General features: G+C 34.7%; 1 protein-coding gene and 1 long non-coding RNA gene across 3 annotated transcripts in view; one reads left to right on the forward strand and one right to left on the reverse strand.

Annotated features, from left to right (window-relative positions):
• Positions 1–18,910, forward strand: part of SNX16 (sorting nexin 16) — a 41,195-nt gene that overhangs the window by 5,652 nt on the left and 16,633 nt on the right. For both annotated transcript variants that reach the window (XM_002759035.7, XM_035276610.3), the window contains exons 3-4: positions 5,122–5,208; positions 10,899–11,047. In XM_002759035.7, the coding sequence (XP_002759081.3) occupies positions 5,122–5,208; positions 10,899–11,047 (236 nt within the window). The remainder of the gene's footprint in view (positions 1–5,121; positions 5,209–10,898; positions 11,048–18,910) is intronic.
• Positions 10,513–18,910, reverse strand: part of LOC128929848 (uncharacterized) — a 43,681-nt gene continuing 35,283 nt past the window's right edge. Inside the window, exon 2 of the long non-coding RNA XR_008477049.2 lies at positions 10,513–18,508. This is a non-coding gene — a long non-coding RNA (uncharacterized LOC128929848). The remainder of the gene's footprint in view (positions 18,509–18,910) is intronic.

Consider the following 18,910-nt stretch of genomic DNA (forward strand, 5'->3'; position numbering starts at 1 on the left):
GGCAATATTTCCTAATGATTTGGAAGTGGAGTGTGGGAGAAAGAGAAGGTAAAGATGACTTCAAAAGTTTTGGCCTAAACAATGGGAAGAATATGGCTGCCATTTAATTAAATGACAGGTTTTGAGGGGAAGATCAAGATTTGTTCTTAGACATGCTGAATTTGAGATGTCTGTTTAATTTTGACATTAAAATGGAGATGTTTGTTACATGTGTGAATGTGTACACATATGTATGTATTGTGTGTGTATACATATAAGCTGAGTTTAAGGGAGAGGTATGAGCTGGAGATAGAAGCTTGAGAATCTTAGGTTTGTAAAATAATTTTTTCTGGATATATTCTTTTGATCTCATAACTGAAAAAAAGTATCAACTCACTGTTGATCTGATAATATATAAAGTGTCTAGTCTTTAAAAAGGATGTTTAAAAATTGACTAGGATGCGTGTTGAGTAGGATTGGGAAGGAAGCATGCCATGGACCTCTGATTGGTAGTGTTTTGTTTCTTGTTCATTTATATGGTTTGGCTGTGTCCCCACCCAGATCTCATATTTAATTAACACGTGTTGGGGAGGCACCCAGTGGGAGGTAATTAGGAAGTAGCTAACTTGCTTTTGATTTTTACAGGCTTATAGGCAGAAGGGACTTGCCTTGTCTTGGATGAGGGGCAAGGGGCAATCATGGGGTCAGATCTTTCCCATACTGTTCTTGTGTTAGCAAATAAGACTCAAAAGATCTTATGATTTTATTTATTTATTTAGATGGAGTCTCGTTCTGTTGCCCAGGTTGGAGTGCAGTGACACAGTCTCAGATCACTGCAACCTCCATCTCCCAGGTTCAAGTGACCCTCCTGCCTCAGCCCCCCCTAGTAGCTGGGATTACAGGCATGTGCCACCATGCCCGGCTACTTTTTGTATTTTTAGTAGAGACAGGGTTTTACCATGTTGGCTAGGCTTGTCCCAAACTTCTGACCTCAGGTGATCCACTGTCACAGCCTCCCAAAGTGCTGGGATTACAGGCTTGAGCCACCGCACCTGGCCTGATCTGATCGTTTTAAAAACAGGAGTCTCCTTGCACAAGCTGTCTTCTCTTATCTGCCACCATGTGAGAGATGCCTTTCACCTTCCTCCATAATTATGAGGCCTCCCCAGCCATGTGGAACTGTAAATCCAATAAACCTCTTACTTTTGTAAATTACCCAGTCTCGTGCATGTCTTTGTCAGCAGTGTGAAAACAGACTAATACAGTAAATTGGTACCAGTAGAATGGGGTGCTGCTGAAAAGATACCCAAAATTGTAGAAGCAACTTTGGAACTTGGAACTAGAGGGCTTAGAATAAGACAAGAAAATGTGGGAAAGTTTGGAACTTCCTAGAGACTTGTCAAATAGCTTTTCCCAAAATGCTGATAGTGATATGAACAATAAAGTCCAGGCTGAAGTAGTCTCAGATGGTGATGAGGAACTTGTTGGGAACTGGAGCAAAGGTGACTCTTGTTATATTTTAGCAAAGAGACTGGAGGCATTTTGCCCTGCCCTAGAGATTTGAGAAACTTTGAACTTGAGAGGGATGATTTAGAGTTTCCAGTAGAAGAAATTTCTAAGCAGCAAAGTATTCAAGAGATGACTTGGGTGCTGCTAAAGGCATTCAGTTTTATAAGGAAAGCAGAGCATAAAAGTTTGGAAAATTTGCAGCCCAACCGTGCAATACAAAATAAAATCCCATTTTCTGAGGAGAAATTCAAGCCAGCCTTAGAAATTGGCATAAATAATAAGGAGCTCAATGTTAATCCCCAAGACAATGGGGAAAATATCTCCAGGGAATATTAGAGGTCTTCATGGCAGCCCCTCTCTTTACAAGCCCAAAGCCCTAGGAGGAAAAGGTGGTTTTGTGGGTGAGGCCCAGGGTCCCTATGCTGTGTCTATCCTAGAGATTTGGTGACCTATGTCCCAGCTGCTTCAACCATGGCTGAAAGGGGCCAACATAGAGCTTGGGCTGTGGCTTCAAAGCGTGCAATCCCCAAGCCTTGGTAGTTGCCACGTAGTGTTGAGCCTGCAAGTACGCAGAAGTCAAGAATTGAGGTTTGGCTGGGCGCGGTGGCTCAAGCCTGTAATCCCAGCACTTTGGGAGGCCGAGGCGGGTGGATCACGAGGTCAACAGATCGAGACCATACTGGTCAACATGGTGAAACCCCATCTCTACTAAAAATTACAAAAAATTAGCTGGGCACAGTGGCTCGTGCCTGTAATCCCAGCTACTCAGGAGGCTGAGGCAGGAGAATTGCCTGAACCCAGGAGGCGGAGGTTGCGGTGAGCCAAGATTGCGCCATTGCACTCCAGCCTGTAGCCCCTTTGTTTGGCTAATTTCTACCATTTGGAATGCCTGTATCCTCATTGTGTCTAGGAACTGACTAGCTAGCTTTTGATTTTATAGGTCATTGGCAGAAGGGATTTTCCTTGTCTCGGATAAGACTTCGGATTGTGGACTTTTGAGTTAATGCTGAAATAAGACTTTGGGGGACTGTTGGGAAGGCGTGATTGGTTTTGAAATCTGAGGACATGAGATTTGGGAGGGGCCAGGGCGGAATGATGTTTTGGCTGTATCCCCACCCAAACCTCATCTTGAATTCCCATTACCAGTGGAAGGTAACTGAACAATGGGGGCAGGTCTTTTCCGTGCTGTACTTGTGATAGTAAGTCTCATAAGATCTGTTGGTTTTAAAAATGGGAGTCTCCCTACACAAGTTCTCTTATTTTGTCTGCTGCCTCTGCTGCCATGTGAGATGTGCCTTTCACTTTCCATGATGATTATGAGGCCTCCCCAGCCACATGGAACTGTAATTCCAGTAAACCCCTTTATTTATAAATTGCTCAGTCTCAGGTATATATCAGCAATATGAAAATGGGCTACTACATTCATGGTACTAGTTACACAGGTGTGTTCATTTCGTGAAAATTTGTCAAGTTGTATACTTATGAATTGCACACTTTTTTATATATATTTTATAATCTAAAAACAAAGACTACATTAAAATTAAAACAGTACAAAGAAATACATATGAAGCTTCAAGTAAAGAGTAGAAAGAACAATGGTTGTTGGAACATAGAGAAGGGAATGATCAGTACTGTTCATAAAGTTTCACCATACTGTTTTGGCCAGGCTGGTCTTGAACACCTGACCTCAAGTGATCCACCCACCTCGGCCTCCCAAAGAGCTAAGATTACAGGCATGAGCCACTGTGCCCAGCCTTGAATTGTTTACGTTCCTTATAGATGCTGGATATTAGACCTTTCCCAGATGTATAATTTGCAAATATTTTCTCCCATTCTGTAGGTTGACTCTTTACTCACATTGATAGTTTCTTTTGCTGTGCAGAAACTGTTTTAATTAGGTCTCACATCAATTCTTGTTTTTATTGCAGTTGCTTTTGAGAACTTAGTCATAAATTCTTTCCCAAGGCCAGTAGCCAGAATTGTGTTTCCTAGGTTTTCTTCTGGGATTCTTATGGTTTCTGGCCTTACCTTTAAATCTTTAATCCATCTTAAGTTAATTTTTGTATATAGTGAAAGAGAGAGCTCCAGTTTCATTTTTCTGCATATGCAGAGCCAGTTATCCCACCCCATTTATTGAACAGGGGATCCTTTACCTATTGCTTATTTTTGTCAACTTTGTCAGAGATCAGATGGCTGTAGATACCCAGTTTTATTTCTAGGTTCTCTATTCTCTTCCATTGGTTTATATGTTTATATCAGTACCATCTTTTTTGGTAATTGTAGCCTTACAGTAGAGTTTGAAGTAAGGTAGTGTGATGCCTCCAGCTTTGTTCTTTTCACTTAGGACTGCTTTGGCTATTTGGGCTTTTTTTTTTTTTTTTTTTTTTTTTTTGGTGCCATGTGGATTTTAGAGTAGTTTTTTCTAATTCTGTGGAGAATGATATTAGTAATTTGATAGGAATACTGTTGAATCTGTAGACTGTTTTGGGCAATGTAGCCATTTTAACAATATTGATTATTCCAATCCATGAACATGGAATGTTCTTCTGGTTTTTTGTGTTGTCTGTGATTTCTTTCAGCAATGTTTTGTAGTTCTCCTTGTAGAGATCTCTCTCCTTAATTAGATGTATTCCTAGATATTTGTGTGTGTGTGTGCCTACTGTAAATAGGATTGCATTCTTGATTCAGCTCTCAGCTTGAATGTTATTGGTGTGTGGAAATGCTATTGATTTTTAAACATTGATTTTATATCCTAAAACTTGACTGAAGTCCTTTATCAATTTCAGGAGCCTTTTGGCAGAGTCTTTAGGGTTTTCTAGGCATAGAATCATATAGTTTGACTTCTTCTTTTCCTATTTGGATGCCTTTTATTTATCTCTTGCATGATTTCTCTGGCTAGAACTATATTTTATTCTTGATAATAAAAATATTGAACTTATTTGAAAACTTTGCTAAATAGTTATTAAGTTTTAAAATTGTGCAGAACAGGCAGGGTGCAGTTGCTCACACCTGTAATCCCAGAACTTTGGGAGGCCGAAGCAGGTGAATCATCTGAGGTCAGGAGTTTGAGACCAGTCTGACAAACATGGAGAAATCCCTTCTCTACTAAAAATACAAAGTTAGCCAGGCGTGGTGGTGCATGCTTGTAATCCCAGACACTTGGGAGGCTGAGGCAGGAGAGTAGCTTGAACCTGGGAGGCAGAGGTTGCAGTGAGCTGAGATCACACCATTGCACTCCAGTCTGGGCAACAGGATCCAAACTCCAAATTAAAAAAAAATAAAAAATTGTATGCAACAAAAATGGCTATTTTTCATAGCTTCTTCAAGTATAATTCCTTTATCAATTTTAGAATATGTTGACATAAATCATGTTTCAGAAGCTGATGAGTTTATTTTTAGTGTGCACAGAAAAAAACATTTGTCTCAAATCTGTTATATTTCCTAAGGGAAAAATCTGTCTTTTGGTGCCTGCATTGATTATTTGTACTTTTGATGATTTAAATGATTTTTGATATTTTTTATGTAATAATTGTTATAGTCTGAGTTATCAAGTAAAAGTTTTAAAAATATTTGGCTTGAATTTTTAAATATCTTTACTTTTATATTTCTGTCTCTTTTTCTTCCTGTGCATAGGTGTATAAAATACTAGTAAAGAAAACCCCAGAAGAAAGCTGGGTAGTTTTCAGAAGATACACTGACTTCTCTAGGCTTAATGACAAAGTAAGTACTATAATACATCCAAACTAACATTTCGGTTTTGAATTATTTTTTAATTTCCTATACTTCTGTTATTTTTTTTTCTTTTTTATTGAGTCAATCAAATCCTTTCTAGTTCATAAAAAATTAAATTTTAATAGAAAATTAAAAAAATAAAATTTTCTATAAAAAAATTTTAGTATAAAAATATGAAACTTTAAAATTGCCAAGAGGAATATAATTAATTATCTTGTGAGTTTGAAAAACATGTATATGATAAGATCTTTTGACTTTTTTTTTTTAAAGACAAGGTTTCACCATATTGGTCAGGCTAGTCTCAAATTCCTGACCTCTGGTGATTCGCCCACCTCAGCTTCCCAAAGTGCTGGGATTACAGGCATGAGCCACCGTGCCCAGTTCTCTTTTGACTTATAAAATTATATATGTCTATAAGATAATGAGTAAAAACATGTTTAACATATTGTATTAATTTTCTATTACTGCATAATAATTTACCACAAATTTTGTTGCTTAAACCCATTTATTATTTAGTGGTTTGGGTGGGTTCAGCTGGGTTTGTTGCTTAGCATCAAGCAAGGTCAACATCAAGCTGCTAGCTGAGTTGGGCACTTATCTGGAGGCTCTGGGGAAGAATTACCTTCCAAGCTTATTCAGGTTGTTGGCAGAATTTAGTTTCTTGAAGTTGTAGGGCCAAAGTTTCTGTTTCCTTGCTGATTGTCAGCCAAAAATTATTCATACTTCATAGAGACTGTCTGCCAGTCCCTATACATAACCCCTCCATCTTCAAACCCAGCAATAGTGAGCCAAGTTCTTCCTGTGCTTTGAAGCTCTCTTTCTCTTCTGCCACCAGCTAGAAAAAACAGTCTACAGGAGACATGTTATAAGATAAGGCTCACCCAGATAATCTTCCTATCTTAAGGTCAATTGATTAGTAACCTTAATTACAGCTGCAAAATCCCTTTTTCTATGTCACATAATAAAATCACAGAAGTAACACAAGAGGCAAAGGTCGTGGACCATCTAGAATTCAGTCTACTGTGCATACAAAACAGAATAATAATAAACTGCCTTATATTAAGAACTCTTAAAACTAAATTAGGAAATTGAACCCCAAATAAAATTGCAACAAACAGTATGAGCAGGGCAATTCACAGAAGAAATATAAATGACCAGTATACCTGGAAAACCCTTACTATCACAGACACTCCAAGAAAAGAAAATGATGACACTGTTTTTCACCTGTCAAGCTGACAGATATTTAAATGCTATTATCCGGTATTGGAAGATTGAATCTTCCTACAGGACACCCAAAAGTTTTGCGTAGTTTGATATAATAATCACATTTCTAGGATTTATCCTATATAAGTAATTATAAACATGGGAAATATTTGCTTTAAGGACACTTACCACAGTGTTTTGTATATTGTTTATCTGTGTTTTACTTTGTTTTTAGTAATTAAAAATTGGAAGCAACTTAAATTTCTGAAAGTGAAGAATTAAGTAAATTATTATTAGTATATAATAGCAAAAAAAGAAAGAAGAGCAGAGCTGTCCCCAGAGCTCGAGGAAAATCAGATGGCTTTTACTAGTTAAAAGTTGGAAGCAACCTAAATTTTCTAAAAGTGAAGAATTAAATAAATTGTTATTAGAATATAATAGCAAAGGAAGAGCTGGCTTGTCCCCAGAGCTAGAGGGAATTTAGATAGGGAAGGAGACAGAGGGTGTCATATTTTGGAAGCCAAGAGAAAAATCATTTATCTAAAAGCATCAAGCAGTTTATGATGCTTTTGAGAAGCCAACTAAGATGATCTTAGAACATTACTCTCCAATTTTGACAGGTGTTTAATAAGGAAGCTTTACTGATCCTTTCCTTTCTTCCCTTCTTTGGACTCCTTGAAACTTTGAAGTTAGTATATTTTTGTAGTGTTTGGTGACAGGAAACCCATGTAACTTTGTAGTTATTTACCTGCCAAATTTTTTTCTGCCACTCTTAAAAACTTCAGTTTAAATGAAAAGGTAAAATATAGAATGCTAAATTATTTTATCCATTTTAAGATTTGGTTAAGATGCTTTCTTGCAATATGCCAAAATAAAGTGTTATTTCTAATGTATGCCTACAATTATATATGAATTTTATCTACTGTTCCTGAGCTTCATATATTATACTGAATTTAAAATCTGTAATTCTGTACTTCTCTTGATTTTTTAAATGACTAAACAAAGATAAAAGCAATTCATGAAATTACCTGATAATTAAGTAGAATACTTAGCTTTTAATGAAATTGTTACAATTTTGATCATCAGACTGATTTCAAACAGTTTCATTGTAGAGCTATTTAATCCTTTATGTTACAGTTTTTCTTTTCAGACTCCACTGTTACTTGGTGTTTACTTCCTATTATCGCTTTAGATTTCATTTTTATTGCTGAAGTATTTCCTTAGGCAAGCTGAGATTTAGATAAACCTTTCTGTAAAAAGATGATAGGAGTTTAATTTAAATTTAGTAAATATCTCCTTGATCCCCCAAGATGGGCATTTAAAATTAGTAAATGTTCATGTTGGTGTTATTAGGTACCAGAAAAAGCTTGACCCATCACTGGCAATGTGTTTTAAAAGTGTATCAAACACCAAGAGGCACATGGTTTAAATTGTAGTCATTATTGATATAACTGTAAAAAATAAAAGCTTAGGATCTTTCATTTTATAAAATCAATCATGAAATATTTATGAAATGAGTAGTTTCAGTTCAGCATTGTGCTAGGAATTTGGAGTTACTCTTATATAGAAACTATATAGATATGATTCTAACTTTAAGGAATTTGCATTACCCAGTTATATAGTTGTGAAGTAAAACTAGCTAATTGACAATACCAAAGTTATTGAACATAGCTAAAATAACTATATAAAGAGAACATTCATATAGAACATTAATATATTTTTTTAATCTCCTGGGTTACGGTCTGACTTCACCTTCTCTGTGACTAATAAGAGCCTCTGCTGAGGAAGTCAGAGGACAAAGTCATGAGCAAGTTTTGGAATGCACAGAGCTTACCAGAGTTGGGGCAACCAAGCAGGGTTTTAGGGTGGGCTGGGAGATGCATTGATTATAGAAATATAGCCATGGGAAGTGAGTTTTTCTTTAAATTCTACTTAAAATTTAAACTCAACATTTCTACTTCCAGGTCACAGCATTAGTACAAAGCTGAACATTTCTGTGAGGTAAAATTATGGTTCTCAGTTGCTTCCAGGCAGCAAAGCGTAGGGAGGGAGAGAGCAGGACCCTTACCAATTCATTGTCAAGACATTCCAGGTTCATATGAAAACCTGCAGCAGACTCAACCAGGCATTCAATCCTCACATTAAAAAGAGTGTAGTGATATTCTACATGTCTGTCTCTTGAGTCACACTGCTCTCTTCTAAACTGATCTGCCCCCTCCTTATGAGGTTCATAAGTGGCATCCTGAGGTTACCTTTCACTGTCTTTCTGGCAGTTGTTTTCATTTCTCTCCTTTGTTGGATATTATTTTCTCTATCACTTATCTTCCTCTTTTTTGAATTACCCAATTGTGGGACAACTCCTTCTTTTCTGTGGATCATTTTTTAAGGGAAAAAAATCTAACCATGTATTTGGACAATATGACATTTCAATTATAAAGCTTAAGATTAATAAAAAGACTATTTTTATTTCTCTCATGACTTTTGTTATTTTATTTTCTTGCAAGATACATTAAATAACAAAGCTCCGAGGTCGTAAATACCTAGTTACATTTGAAATCAAATTAGGTTTTTAGTTATCTAAGTTACTCTCTAGTTTTTACCTTATTTATTTTATCTTCACTTCTTTATAGAAATATAGACAGAAAGTTATAATTTACATTTTTTCTACCATTTTATCCAGTGCATTTTTTCTTTATAGTTGTGATATTCATTTTATATTTACGTATAGAAATGCAAATGTACGTGGATTCATTTCATTTATTCATTTATTGAATATATGTTGTTGACTTCCTGTTATGTCACAGGCACTATGCTAGACATTAAAGATGCAGCTATGACTAAGGCATAATAATTGTAGTGTAGTAAAATGGTTCTCAATTTTAATTACACTTTGGATTCCCCTGGAAAGCTTTTTAAAATTACAGTGCCCAGGCCTCATTTCAACAAATTAAATCCTAATCTATCAGAGATAGAAAACAATCATTAATATCTTTTAAAACTCCTTGGGCAATTCTAATGTGCAGCCAAAGTTTAGAATCACTAGTCTAGTAAGAGAGCCTAAAAATGTGCTGTTTACATTGTGAATGATGTCATTAAAGAAATAAATTCATGATTTGACAGTGTGTGTCAGATTGTCTTTTCTAAAAGTGGCTACGGCAGTATCTTCAGTTCTTCCTGAATCTTGGCACTGCCTATCAAGAGGTGGAATCTATTTCCCCTCCCCTTGAACCTAGATGGGCTTGTGACTGCTCAACCCAAGAGAGGTCAGTGGAAATAATGCTGTGTGACTTTCAAGCCTAGATTACAAGAAGTACACAGTTTTATTCTGGCTCGCTTTCTTGGGATCCTCCCTTTTGAAGCCAGCCTCCATGCTGCAAGAAAAGTCCAAGATACCGGGAGAGGCCAGTGTTAGGTCTGTGGCTGACAGCCTTGGCAAAGTTCTCAGCCAGCAGCAGCCAGCATCATCCTCTATACATGCAAGCAAGTAAACTTCAGACAGTTCTAACACCCAACCTTCAAGTCTTACAGCTGAGGCCCAAATTCATTTTTTATCAGAGATATATCATCTTCACTGTACTTCATATGAATTATTGACCTAAAAAATTTGTGAGCTTAATAAATGCTTATTTTATATCACTGAGATTTCAGGTAATTTGTTGCACAGTTGTGGTAACTTGAACAGAATGTAGAAAGGAAGACTTAACTACCTAGTTTACAGGATTGGGAAAGTCTTCCCTAAGAAAGTAAAATTTAAGCCAAATGTATAAAATGAGTCACAACAAAAATAAAAAAGTTAAAACTAAACTTTTAGGAAAGAAACATGGAAGAAAATCTTTACAGTCTTTCAGTAAGCAAAAATTTCTTATGATCTTAAAAAAAAAATAAACCATAAAAGAAATAATTGATGAATTAAATAACATTAAAATTTTTAAAAATCTGCTCCATTAAGACTGTTAAATTGAAAAAGTCAGTCCACAGTTGGGAGAAAATATTTGTAATACATATATCTGACAAAGGGCTTGTATCTGAAACATATGAAGAAGTCTTATAACTTAATAAAAAGGCAACCTAATTTTTTAAAGGGGTCAGTGCTAAAAAATTTAATACATAATTCACTGAAGAAGATATGCAAATGCAGATAAGCATATGACAAGATATTCAATGTCATTTGTCAGCAAAGAAATGCAAATTACAACCAGAATGAAATTATTCTATACCCCCAATAAAAAGGTTAACATTCAAAAGATAGGCAATGCCAGGTCTGCCAAGGATCTGGAAAGACTGGAACTCCTCTGTATGCACAACTGGTAGAAAACAAGAAATAAAACAATCAAGGCATAATGAGCTGAACTGATCTTAATTTTTTTATATTTTAAACTTATTCATGAATAATTTCATATAGTCAACAGGATAGATTTTGTAGAATTGATAGTGATTGAGTTAAACATTGTATTTGCTCTTTTCTTCTTTTTCAGTTAAAAGAGATGTTTCCAGGTTTTCGACTAGCACTTCCTCCAAAACGCTGGTTTAAAGATAATTACAATGCCGACTTTTTAGAAGATAGACAATTAGGATTGCAAGCTTTTCTTCAAAACTTAGTAGCTCACAAGGACATTGCTAACTGGTATGTAACGAATTGAAATAAAAGATTATAAAACCATTCCAACAACTGGCGTAAATTAAAGAATAAATCTATGATCATAGTTACTTAAGCACAAAAATGCAGGGTAGGAATATAATTATTTTAATAAAGTACTACAAGAGATTTTCATGCTTTCTTTCAATAAGGATTTTTTTTGGCTTTTCATTTTTATAAAAGCTTATTTCAAAAAGTCAGTAAAGTGAAAAATCCAATGTACCATGTACTAAAACCACCCAAAGGTAAACTTTTAGCATTTTGTATTTTAGCCGTGACTTAAAACCACTTACAGATTAGTGAAATTTTGGTTAATATGATGCTATGTAATTGTAAAGGTAATATTCTTTATATTTCTCCAAAGTAGTATAAAAATATTAAAATTGTGAAGTTGGGTTAATTTATATAGAAGGTAGAGTGAAAATACCAAAAAGCATTTAAAATGGAAAAGAACAGATCTATATGGGTTTTTTGCTTCAGAATGTATTTACAAGAAAATTGCTTAGTAGTTTAATATCAGCTGAGTATCTATTTTTGAAATATATTTCAGATAAATTAAAACTATTTTGAAAAAGGGTAGAGAGCATTTACAATGCAGCAATAGCTTATAGATAACTTGGGCCCATAACTGTCTTGAGCAGTTTTTCACATGAGAATGGAAAACAAATTAAAGAAAACCATCCTATCTAACTTTTTCTACCCCTTTTTCTCAGGCTTTGCGTATATCAAGTTTTTTCCTGCATAACACACATGCGATATATATATACATATATTTATATATGTGCATCTTACTTTTGAATCTGTGCCATATAAGCCTGATGGCTTCTCAAGATCCCTACCCATCCTCCCTCACTTTTTTCTTAAAGAAGGAACTACAAGCCAAACCCATTCTTTCTACTCTAGATTGATATATACAGTTGCCTTCTTGACATCTCCTTCAGATTTCTCAAAATTGCCTCAAACCTAAAACACATTTGAAAGTTTAGTCTGCAAACTTTTTTCCCCAGTGTTCAGCAGCATCATCTACCCAGAACCTGTAAGTCATCTTTAACACATCCCTCACTACCCTTAATATTTCCCTTGCAAGCACCACTCATATCTGTCTACTTTCTCCTTCCCTGCCATCACTACCCTAGTCCAAGCAGGTATCTCTCACCTTAATTACTGTAGATGCTTTTTCACTGGTCTTCCTCCTCCACTTTTATTTCTATACCCCAGTAAAGCTACAGTGATCTTTGTGATGCAGTTTGATTTAAAGTATTCTTTCTGGTCCTGCCTACCTGCCTTCTTTCCAGCCTTGGGTTTTGTTATTCCTACTCACCTCCAATTCTCTGTACATTTGCCATAATGGTCTTTTAATTCTCCAAAATCAGCTTGCTCCTTGTTGAGGAGCTCTGAGAAGAGTCTTCAAATATGCTATTTCCTGAAAAGGCAACCTTTCCCACTGCTACTCCAGCCAGCTCTAACCTCACCTTACCCATCCTTCAGTTTTCAACACACATTTCACTTCCTTAGGTAACTGGCCTCCTAACAGACCCTTCACCACCACCAAACACTAAGTCAGTTATTTTTCATAGAGTCTGTACCATTCCCTTCTCAACTGGTTCTGATGCTTATAGACACCCATTGTAGGTAACGAATTAATTTATTTCCTATGTCCTAAGATGATGCTAGCTATGTGCCAGTCTCAATAGAACTGAGACAATAATTACTTAAATCATTATCAGTAGGGTTCAGTTCTCTCTTGGAATCCCAGTTGAGAAAGGCTAATTGGTACTTCACTTTCATAGTACTTCAGTTTGTAATTATTTCTGTCACTATTTGTCTTTCTCCCACCAGATTGTAAGGTGTATAACAACAGGTCATGTAGCTGTTTTATTTTTATTTACTATCCAGTCTCTAATGTTTAGCACAGTGCTAACATAGTTGGTTCTCAATAAGTACTTCTTGAATGAATGACAGAACTGTTGATATCCACTGATGTATTGTGTATTAGAAAAAAAAATTGAAGCCATTGTGACAGAGTTAGCGATTATGGAGTCTAGGTGGTGAGAACATTAGTGCTCCCCACTTTTCTGTGTATATATATTTTACATGTCAAAAGAGAGAAAAGATTAGTGTTAATTCAGATACACAAAGCAGGAATAAAAGCCAGTAAACACCAAAATTATAGAGAAAGCCTTGGAAGAAAATATGTTTGATGGCATACCATAAAAGATGACTTTTACTACCATCAAGAAGTTGACATAGTCTTTCCCCTTTTCTGTTGTCCCTTGTTCAGTAAACCTTTATGTCTCTGTATTTAAAATATTGTGGTGAATCAAAATCAAATGTATTCTATAAATGAATCCTCTATTTTTAAAGTACTGATAATAGATCTTAGTTGCTAAAGTAGACATTACTAGAGCCATTTGAGATCCTGTCATTTCTAAAGCTACATAGCTCAGAACAGTGGTAATGGTCTTGCTCAATTCATAAATAGACGTTTTAGGGAAAGAACGGTTTCTTGGCCCAATAAGCTGGGGAAAGGTTTCATTTGATCATTTGATATCCCTAGCGTATTAAAGCTTCTAACAAATCTTGCATGAATGACTCTAGTATGTATTTGTTTGCCTACCTGCTTTTGTCATATGATATCATCAGACATTTAGGAAATGTAGGAAGATAACTTCAATTCAATTAAAAACAGGGTACTTATGCCTTGGTACCTACTATCACAATGTAAGAGATTTCTTAATAACATATTGTTTGAGACATGCATTGAGGAAGAGGAGGAAGGGTTGGTCAGGGCAAATCTTATGCATTTGCCCTGTAACAAAGAGTGTAAAAGAGAGGGTATACTTACTAGTTTTAAAATTCATTTAGAGAAATTAGGCTCCTGTTTGAACAAAATAATGACATTTATGAATTGCTCCTTGGTATGATACAGTTTATAAAAGTAAGAAGAACCCAAAGAAGAGGGAAGACCAGTGCTGTTTGCAGTGATCAAGCAATGCTGGGAGTGGGATGTTGAGAGTCTGGAATGCTTAAGATTATGGGTAGGAAGATGGATATGAGCCAGAAGCAAATAATTAGAAAGTATATAGAAAGTCTGAGGTTGCCAAATATTTACAAATTGATGGTTGATTCATTAAAAAACAGCATAATACTTTTCTACACTTTTTTGAAATTTTATCTTTTCATCCCTCAGTACTATTCCTTCTATAAAATACATACCTAATTCTCAGTGTGTCACAGACTATATATTATTACAGTGATACTGCCATCAGTATTACTGTTGTACTGCATAGCCAAGATTTTAATTATCTCTGCAATCTAAATTGAAATGGTAGGTGGAGCATAAGACATGAGACAAAAGCTTGATTGTATCCAGCAATGTAGGAGAAGGGTGAAAACAGATTCTCTCATTTTTCAGTTAAAATCAAATGTATTCTGTAAATGAATCCTCTATTTTTAAAGTACTGATAATAGATCTTAGTTGCTAAAGTAATGGGGGGAGGGAAGGAAGGGGGGAAATCCCTCCTACAGGAGAAAAGAAAAAATGACAAACTCTCAACACTTCTTTATGAAAACATAAAACTGCATGTAAGAATCACTACATAAAAACATCACTTAGTTGTACATTAACTGTTGGGTTGCCTGTTAGCATTCTGGTACAGTTGGAATGGCAACATAGAAAAAACTTATTAACTTTAGCTGGCCAAATAATTGTTTGATATTGTTTATACATTAGTATTAATTGTTTATTAATTGTTCTTTCACTTTTATTTTTACATCCTTAGCACCTTACAACACAGTTATTTCTTGACTTCCTGATGTCTAAGCAATTGGCATTACACAATGGGCAGCTCTTAGTGTTACATATTCTCCAACTCTTAAAGCAGAAATGGAAGAAAATACGAACTGAACGGCTATTAAGGACTATTTATTTGAATATTTTAAAAGAATAGAATATTGTTTTCAGATTTATTTAGAAAATTCAAAGTAAGGATTCAGATGAAAACATTAATATTTACATGATAAACCGATTTCTTAGAGATTTTATCTGTTCAATAAATATTTATTTAGAGCTTCCTACATAAAAGGTATTTTGACTATATAAAATGAGTCAGATACTCATCCTATTAAAAAAAAAACTGAATAGAAAGAAGACATGCCCCCGAAAATCATAATGGATAGAGAATTAGATCACTTTTAAAGGAGGAAAAGAGAGAACTTTTGACTAGAAGAATTAGAAAAGCCTTCGCAGAGGATGATAGTTGAATGGCAGTTTAAAGAATTAGTGATAATTGTACCAGCAAAGAAAGATGAAGAAGGACTTTGGAAATGATAGGAAATATTGTAATCAAAATGAAGAAGCAAGAAGGTAGAGGTCTTGTACCAGGAACAACACACAAGTCAGTTTATCAAAGTGAATACAGCCTTGTATTGTACAATCTTAGTTAAAATATAGCTATTTGTTTTACACTGTCTTGAATTACTTTTAAATTATTACATCATTAATCAGCACAGCAAATAATTTACTATTCTCCGTTTTCAGAAGTACTTCACATATATCTTATTTGCCAATTTTTTTCCTTTTTAATTTTTCAAAATTCAAAAGTTAAAGTTATATATTTTTCTTCACATCATCATTTATCTGAAAGGGCTTCAGTACCAAAATTCAGTATTTTTAATTATTCATATTTTTTTTTAAAGTTCAAGATGGATCTGGATTAATAGCAGTTCATGGGTTTAAAGAAAAGAAAATAGCATCCAAAGATTAATAAGACAGAACAATTAGAAATGAGCATATTTATCCTTTAAAAACTACTTGGGAGATATGATAGCCATTTTACGTATTTGAAAGATTGTTTTTGGGAGGAAGGATGGATCACATATATTTAAGAGTAGTGCTTCTCCAACTGTAGTGTGCCTGTGAATCACCTGGAATTTGTTAATGCTGTATGAGCTGAAGATTTTGCATTTCTAACAGGTATCTAGGTGATGCTGATACTGGCTGGTCTAATAACCTCATTTTGAATAGCAAGGCTAACACATAAAATAGAAATAACAGCAAGAAGTTAGAGGAAAGCACTATCAGCTCAGATTTTAAAAAGTTACCTGTCATTTCAAGCTGTCCAATATAAAAATGTTCTGTCTTTTGAAAAAGTAGATTTCTCTTTATCTTAACTATTTGAAGAGAGTAGACAATTATCAGTGGTATCAAAGAGGGAATTATTAAATTGTTTACCTTTGATTAGGTAACAACTTAAGTCTCTTCTAGTTATAAAAATGCAATAATTCTCTAATGAACAAGAATTCTTAAAGGTAACTGTTTTATATGTAAAATTGAATAAATCTCTACTTGGGACAAGAATTCTTAAAGATAACTGTTTTATACCTTTGCAGCCTGAACTGTCTTTTCACAGGAAATTTAGTCATTAATGTCTCTAAGTTGTTTTTATTTTTTTAATTAAAAAAATTAAGATATTCAGAAAAGTTTATCTCAGTATTTATATAAAATAGAAGAAAAATTCACTTATGTATGCAGTAGTTCATATAATGCTATCTCATGAAAATCAACACATTGCTAAGGTTGGTTAGATAGTTTTTGCTATAAAATGTTAGTTTGTTAGAAATTAAATTACAGATAGTTATAAAATTTGCAATAAAGTCAAATATTTTGTTATTAAGAGCACAGTTTGAAAATACAGTAAAACTTTTTTAAAAAAAACTTTTTTTTTCAAGAGAATCAAGAAAGAGTTGAATTTGTAGTACAGATTTGCTCTGATAATTGAAACAATGCTGAGAGATACCATTGGTGGTTTTCTTATCTACCTTTAGGCAATTTAAGTCAACACCTGATCCCAATTTTAAAATAGTTTTCCCAAACACAGTAAAAATGTATTCCAGAATATAAAAGGAATAATGGCACATATAGACAATAAGTATTCATTGTATCTAAATAAAGTTATGTAGTCAGTGATTCTCAAGCAAAGGTGAGGGTTTCCTTTCCTAGGGGGAAAATGTTTCAGAATTTCTAAGAAGAAAGGAATTGTTTTCTCAAATACTACCATCTTCCAGAAATTATTATGTGTCCTCTCCTTAGCTAGAAATAGAGTTTGAGGGTATTGACTGTTTACCACCTGAATCTTACTGAAGCAAAGGAAATGTAATGAGCCACTGAAAAGGTGTTATGTAAATTAAAATTGTAAAGCCAGTTTCAAATTTTATTCTGCTACTGATTAAAGAAAGTAAGGCACTGAGTATAGAGTTGGAATTATATGGAAAAAAAAACTTAGAGAATACATTGGATTTCATTTAAGTAGAACTCTAGTGAGCCATAAATCAAAGATTTTTAGGGAAGGTGAATGTAACAGAATAACCACTCCAAAAAAAAAGATTCCTCCAGCTGGATACACTGTCAACATTCACTGTTGATCTTGGCTAAATATCTACTATAAATCAAATATATAAAAAGGCATATATGTGTACTTTACTCACTTTTTCTTTCCTAGCAGCAACAGTCCAATAATTAATTTGTAAACATAAAAATGGCATTAAAGTATGAGGAAATCTGGATAAAAAACTGTGAGAAAATAATGTCTTACATTGTACACCAGAAGTATTATATAGGACCCTTCCTTATGTTTCTTAGCAGTTTGCTTTCAGTCTTAAATGCTATTTTCTCAGGGTTTCATACAAACTTGACCTCTCAATCCCAGATCAACTGATTTCCTAGGAGTCATTCATATGTTATAGTAGGTGAATAGAAGTATACTTCCTAAATCAGAAGATCTTGTTCTACTCTGTGTTATCAGACCAGCTGCAGTGCTGCAGTGTTCTACTGGAGGCCACGACTAGAGAGGGATACAGATAAATCGAATGTGTTCAGAGAGAAAGTGTCCAGCAAGGAGAATCCAAATGAACCAAAACATAAGACAAAGAATTTAAAGGTAGAAAAGGGCACATATTCACACTCAGGAAACAGATTGAAGGTACAGCAAGTTCGGTATCATCTGTGAAATGGAGATCCAATACTTATCCTAATCTTACATGATTTTGTGAAAATTAAATACAATAGGATATGTAATATTCCATTTATCTCTACATGGACACCTTCTGATATCATCAACCTGTCTGGCCTAATCTGAACCCAAAAGCCCCATTCCCTTTTCAGCATCCCCTTTTTGTAGTCTATCAAGAAATCCCAGCCAGACGAGGTGGCTCACGCCTGTAATCCCAACTGCTCAGGAGGCTGAGGCAGGAGAATCACTTGAACTCAGAAGGCAGAGGTTGAAGTGAGCCGAGATCATAACACTGCACTCCAGACTCCAGCCTGGGCAGAGGTTGAAGTGAGCCGAGATCATAACACTGCACTCCAGACTCCAGCCTGGGCAGAGGTTGAAGTGAGCCGAGATCATAACACTGCACTCCAGACTCCAGCCTAGGCATCAGGGCGAGACGCTGTGTAAAAAAAAAAAAAAAAAAAAAAAGAAGAAGAAAAGAAAAGAAATCCTTTGTAAAAGGAAATTTCTAAAATTTTTATTTTGCAAATCAAATATAAATTTATGCACATTTATGTTTTGATGTGTACATAAAATTATCTCTCAGTTCAAAATTGCTTTTTAGAAAGGCAGGGAGGCGTTTTTATTACAAGGAAGTTTGGTTATGTACCCCTTTAACCTATTTCTCTAATAATAGCAAAGTATAAGCATAACAGTGTCATATTCATTATTATTTTAAAATTTGTAATCATTTAGAGATAGGATAGTTAGAATTTTTTCTCTTAAACTATCTGGGGAAAATAAGTAAATTAATATAATAAATATGATTGCAAGGTCAGTCTTTAGCTTGTTTGAGAGTACA

This window comes from Callithrix jacchus, chromosome 16 (assembly GCF_049354715.1).
Source record: "Callithrix jacchus isolate 240 chromosome 16, calJac240_pri, whole genome shotgun sequence".
Taxonomy (NCBI): domain Eukaryota; kingdom Metazoa; phylum Chordata; class Mammalia; order Primates; family Cebidae; genus Callithrix; species Callithrix jacchus.